At 41.0% G+C, this 5,751-nt stretch overlaps 1 protein-coding gene and 1 long non-coding RNA gene across 4 annotated transcripts; one reads left to right on the top strand and one right to left on the bottom strand.

The window, feature by feature from the left end:
- The first annotated feature begins 1,282 nt into the window (after positions 1-1,282).
- Positions 1,283-1,803, top strand: LOC147642492 (uncharacterized). The gene is made up of 3 exons (XR_015263208.1): positions 1,283-1,408; positions 1,500-1,684; positions 1,762-1,803. It is a non-coding gene; the product is annotated as an uncharacterized LOC147642492 (long non-coding RNA).
- Positions 1,804-3,942: 2,139 nt separating this feature from the next.
- Positions 3,943-5,751, bottom strand: LOC147642491 (uncharacterized). Of its 3 annotated transcripts, none has more exons than XM_086781288.1 (4): positions 5,193-5,751; positions 5,054-5,110; positions 4,337-4,478; positions 3,943-4,244 (listed from the first exon to the last, which is right to left on the bottom strand). In XM_086781288.1, the coding sequence occupies exons 1-4, from the start codon at positions 5,677-5,679 to the stop codon at positions 4,130-4,132; spliced, it is 801 nt and encodes a 266-aa protein (XP_086637414.1). In that variant the 5' UTR covers positions 5,680-5,751; the 3' UTR covers positions 3,943-4,129. The 3 variants fall into 3 exon arrangements, with proteins under 3 accessions (XP_086637414.1, XP_086637497.1, XP_086637443.1); XM_086781317.1 differs by lacking the exon at positions 5,054-5,110 and adding an exon at positions 4,814-4,852 and having other exon boundaries at positions 3,947-4,244; XM_086781371.1 differs by lacking the exon at positions 5,054-5,110.

Below are 5,751 nucleotides of genomic sequence, written 5' to 3'. Positions count from 1 at the left end.
GTAGACTTAATTGGTGTTCATGCAACTCAAAGCAACTTAGTGATGTTAACTCAACTTAGTTCTTTTGGTTAACAGGTTAACACCATTGGTGAATAGGTTGGTAGAGTACAAAATGTGGTGTTGCAGAATTTGTCATAAACATCGGAGGCGTTGTATGAGGTGCAGCATCACAATATTCCGTCTAGACTCAGCATTACTGCTAGTGCTAGCATAGGCGTTGCAAAAGAATCTTCCTTGCTATACGATCAACTTCATCGGCTGTAGTTAGATTTCGGGGTGATTGCCAGCGTGGAGGTTTTTTTCCAGCTTATGTGGCAAAAAGTAATGGCCACGCTGGCGTGGCCACGCTCGCAGCTACTAGTAAAAAAAATGACGGCCAAAATTGCTTTGAATTCGTGGGTCCACCGTCGCATGTCGTTGCCTGCTGCCACCAACCTCATAGTTATTCCCTGTAAACGAAACAGAAAGCCCCGAAAAGAAAACAGCCCATTATCAAACCCCCATTATCAATAACCTGGCAAACTGTGCAGGTTTATTTTAGCTCATTTAGCAACAATCGATGGGCACCCCTGTTCCCACGCATGGTCTTTTTGATGTTTCCGAAATACAATGGAGACTGGTACACAATGAAAGGTCGAAGTACAAAGTGCAAAGGGAAGCTCATATTCCATGGGCTCATGTTGGCGAGTTTGTGAATAGAGAAGCACAAAATCCTGACTTCCCTACAACGTTTACGAGGTACTCCCACCATCATCGCACACCAGGCTCGCTAATACGGCCATTCAAGGATTCATGGCTTGAGAGCACCATGTAAGTGTTTATTTTCCATTACCTTATTTAAATGATTAGAATGCAAGGCTTTAGACTTATACCCCATTATCATTGCCAATAGCTATTGGTGTGCTTTTGGGACACGTTGTGCTTCCAAACGTGTATGCCATGTGCATGAACAATCGGGTGGAAAAGATGTAATGTGCATGAAAATGAGCTTGACGATGGGGAGTTACATGGTTGTCCTACCATCAATGAAGACAGCGTAAAAGCCTCTACCAAATCAAATGCCAATTTGATCAAGAAAGAGACTAAGCCAAGGCAGCCACCCAAGGCAGCAGGACAGCGCATTCGAGGGTGTCAATGCCATTTCATGGTGAATCGTCTATACTTGGATCCTAGCATCACAGTTATATCTTATATTAATCCCTTTCACACAAATAAAGAAGATATCATCTGCCATGGGGAGCCTTGTAAGAATGAGGGAAACACCCTTCTCCTCTCTCCATGGATTTCATTGGAAAAAAAAGTTTGGGTTTCTAACTTGTTGTTCAAGGGCTTTACTCCACAACAAGTTTTCGATGCACACATTCAAAGTTTGCATATACGACAAAGCAAAGAGCCCAAATGTCCAATGGTGAGGGATGACTACTTATTGCTCCAAGATATACTCAATATTGAAAGGAAACATGCTATGGAGAAATATCAACTACATGATGATGATGCAGAGAGTACAAGGCGATGGTGTACACAAAATGCGGATATGATATTTGTTTACCAGGAGCAAAATCTTCAAGTACAGAAGGAATTCTTTTTAGGGATCCAAACCCCATGGCAAAGAGAGATTTGTGACAAGTTCGGAAATGGAAATTTGTTGGCTATGGACTCCACATTTGGAACGAACAAGTACAAGGTATGCTTCAATTCTTGTCTGTTTTCTGCCATGTTCAAGTCAAGGTACTTGTACTTACTATACCTAAAAGGATGTAGTTCCATTTGTATACAATTCTCGTATTTGACACACATCGCAATGACATCCCAATTGCGTGGGTTCTTGCCTCAAGTGCCACCTTTGAGGCTATGCGATATTGGTTGACAAAGTTTCGAGATCGCATGCTTGATCACCATAAATCGTGGCAGCCAAATGCTTTCATGGTGGATGATGCGGAGAGGGAAATTGATGCACTGAGGTAATTTTCCTAACATAATGCATGATGCTTGGACAATGCTTTATGACCATTGCTTGGATTTGTACCCTCAATACTTGGATTTGTACTCTCAGGGTCGTTTTCAATTTTCCGGTGTACTTGTGCTTATGGCATGTACGTAGGTGTTGGCTAAAACACCTCATTCGAAAGGTGAAAGATTGGCCAACACGTGCGGCCATGTTTCGGATGCTTGGTAACATCATGAATATGCGGGGAGCGTCCTCGTCTTCGTATGAGCTCACCAAGGATGAAGCTAGGGAAATGATATGCAAGTTCAAGGAAGATTTTCAAAGTGAGAAGGAGTTCCTCCACTTCTTTGAAATGCAATGGCAGCCTAAAATAGGTGACTATGAGCTATTTTTCTTGCTTCAATGTGTTCCCAATGTGTTATGTTCTCTTATGGTCATATATGCTTACAAGTCTTCATCATGTTAGACATGTGGGTGCGTGCGACAAGGACATTGCCACATTCCAATCAAGACACGAATGGTGCAATCGAGGCGTACCATGGAGTTTTGAAGTACAGATTTCTAGGATCTTCAAAGAAAATGGTGGGGCGTCGAGTGGATTGGCTTCTTTACAAGCTAACCACAGCTTGTGTACCTCATTATTGGTACATACAAGTTGTGAAGGAAGGGGGATTTAAGAGAAACAATGCCATTGAGAAGGTAGTGGAGAGCTCGCGTGAACGAGCTCTCAAAATTCCAGATGATTATGTGTCATTCATTGGTAGCAACATGAAGGCAGATGCTTATGTTCGAAGCCTCTCCAATCCAAACCACAAGTGTACACTGTGGGCATGTTGTACATGCCATTGGTCCGAGCTTGGCAACATATGCAAGCATCAAATCAAGGTGATGCTCATGGCCGGTGTTCAGGAGCAAGGTATGGTGTCACATTGTGTGAGCATGTATGAAGATAGTGCCTTTGGAGATGGTCCCGAGGAGACTACTTGAGATTAAGCCTGATGACCTCAACATCGGGGAGTGCCACTTGAGGATGATGCGAGCTTGGAGGAAGGGCACAATTGTGAGGATGCATCTTCAAAGTCTACACAGAGGTCAAGCTTGAATCATTTACATGACACTTTCCAACAACTTGTGGATTTTGTGCAGGATGATGCCGAGCTTATTCATGAGGCTACCACTAGCATGAAGAAGACACTTGGGCAACTACATACATTGAAAGCACAAAGAGAGGAGGGCATTGAGCTTGCAAAGTCTTTTGTACGAACTAGAGATGGCTTTGGGAATAGCTTGAAGAGAGAAAAGTCTTTCATTGAGAAAGGGATCAACAGGAAGAAGCGCAAAACAATGGATGACAATCAAGTTGGCACCTCCTTCATTGCTACAGTTAAGGGTAGACGCCCCTCCATGCAAGCCAAATTGGATGCACGTGCAGTTAAAGAGTCGATGCAAGCAACAATCGAGCTAGATGGCAATGACACCCAGATTACATGATGGCATCTATATGTATGAATGTATAACCATTGTATCATGAAGCCCATATTACATGAAGGTGGATTTTCAAATCTATATTGGCTCTCTATTGTGATTTACAAATTGTTGTTCTAAGGTTTGGTAATGTACAATGTAGGCTCTCTCTATCTCCCTTGTTTACATTCTGAAAACTGAAAACTGATCTGAACCATAAAACTGAAAACTGAAAACTGATCTGAACCAGCAAAACTGAATTTTTAGAACCAGCAAAACTATCCACAACCATAAAACTGAAAACTAATCTGAACCAGCAAAACTGAATTTTTAGAACCAGCAAAATTGAATCAAATTTTTCATAACCAGCAAAATCAAATTTTCATCATACTGAAAACTGAATTGAACCATAAAGTATGGTACAGAACCGCAAATTGAAATGAACTAGCAAAACTGAATTTTCAGCCTACAATTAAAATAAAATTTTCAGCCCACTGAAAACTGAGTTCAACCATAAAGTATGATGCAAAACTGAAAACTAAATTGAACCATAAACTGATTCATCAAAAAAGTACATAAAGTCATCATAATGTCAAAATGTCATAAAAAAAAGTAGGGTCTTCAAAATGTCATCCAAAACGTAAACCCCATGGCAAAAAGTACATAATGTCATCATAATGTCAAAATGCCATAAATAGAGATAGGCAGCCCTTAAGCTCATGTGTTCTTCCCTAGAATAGTCTCCACAAAAGCGTCGTCGTTCAAATCCAAGCCTTCATTCTCCTCTCCTTCACTTGATGATGAGTAGCTCACCAAGCGGACCTTAAAGCCTGCACATTATGAATCAATTGAGGGTGTCAATCAACAAAGCGCACATACTTGTTTACGGACTATAAATAGAAGTAGTACATGATGCAAGATATTTTGCTTGTTCGCGGTAGAGATTTAGTAAATTGCTCACACAACTTGTCGACCTCGACATTGACATCAAAAGTGGTTGTAGCGGGTGTGCGTTGATGCTCCTCATTCAAATTTTCTTCAACTTGCCCTTCAACTTCAACTTCATCTATTTTAATTAAAACCAGTAAATTAAGACTTCGACAAAATGCATGAAATATGCCTATGCATGGGTGTAGACAACACTTCTATGTGGGCTGAGGGGCACACTCTCATCATCCACATCTATGTAAAATGTAAAATTTCAGCCCTAAAGAAGATAAATAAATAGCTACATACATTCTACTACATCGAGACAAGCACATACCTGTGGATGAGATATCAACTTGCCCTTCAACTTCAACTTCAACTTCAACTTCAACTTCATCTATTGAAATTAAAACCAGTAAATTAAGACTTCGACAAAATGCATGAAATATGCCTATGCATGGGTGTAGACAATACCTCTATGTGGGCTGAGGGGCACGCTCTCATCATCCACATCTATGTAAAATGTAAAATTTCAGCCCTAAAGAAGATAAATAAATAGCTACATACATTCTACTACATCGAGACAAGCACATACCTGTGGATGAGATATCAACTTGCCCTTCAACTTCAACTTCATCTATTGAAATTAAAACCAGTAAATTAAGACTTCGACAAAATGCATGAAATATGCCTATGCATGGGTGTAGACAATACCTCTATGTGGGCTGAGGGGCACGCTCTCATCGAGGGGCACGCTCTCATCATCCACATCTATGTAAAATGTAAAATTTCAGCCCTAAAGAAGATAAATAAATAGCTACATACATTCTACTACATCGAGACAAGCACATACCTGTGGATGAGATATCAATGATTTCTTCTTCTTTTGGCTGCGGAGGCTCTTGCTTACATGGAGGTGCCTTGTATGGAGACTCTTGCTTACACAGAGTGCACCCAAAGTGATCTAGAGTTTTGCGGCTTCTCTTCACATATTTTCCCTCCTTCCTAGCCATGTACTCATCTAGCCCGCGGTTTATGAAGTCATGTATCCATGAAATGCATTGTGACTCCCAAAGCTCCCTATGCATAGAGCACGCTTGTTGCAGGTGAGCTTGAAATAAGATTTGAGCTTGACCTTTCAAGCGATACTGTGCAAAGTGTATAGCATTGACTTCTCTATCATTAGTATTGGAAACTGAAAAACCTGTATACTTCCCGACTCGTTCCTTGGCATCCCATTTTTCGGAGATGATGACCGTTGAACCTTTGTGATATTGCATGCGGTGGTTGTTCAATAGCTCTAAGCGAGAAAAGGATTTTTGATTCCCATGAGTATCCATGCAAGTACGATAGAGACAAACAAAGGACCTCTTTTGTCTTCCTCTCTTATCACGCTCATGCCGAAGCCTCAA

Source organism: Cibotium barometz, chromosome 1 (assembly GCF_041138505.1).
Source record: "Cibotium barometz isolate CiBa-2024 chromosome 1, ASM4113850v1, whole genome shotgun sequence".
Taxonomy (NCBI): domain Eukaryota; kingdom Viridiplantae; phylum Streptophyta; class Polypodiopsida; order Cyatheales; family Cibotiaceae; genus Cibotium; species Cibotium barometz.
This window is presented reverse-complemented; position numbering and strand designations above follow the sequence as displayed.

What these genes read in the sequence shown, in the direction of transcription:
- LOC147642491 (XM_086781288.1), bottom strand. Translation starts at nt 5,679, where the DNA reads ATGGATACTCATGGGAATCAAAAATCCTTTTCTCGCTTAGAGCTATTG. An exon ending in GCCCCTCAGCCCACATAGAG is followed by an intron (nt 4,479 to 5,053) that starts GTATTGTCTACA and finishes TAATTAAAATAG; the next exon opens with ATGAAGTTGAAGTTGAAGGG. An exon ending in TCTCTACCGCGAACAAGCAA is followed by an intron (nt 4,245 to 4,336) that starts AATATCTTGCAT and finishes TTCATAATGTGC; the next exon opens with AGGCTTTAAGGTCCGCTTGG.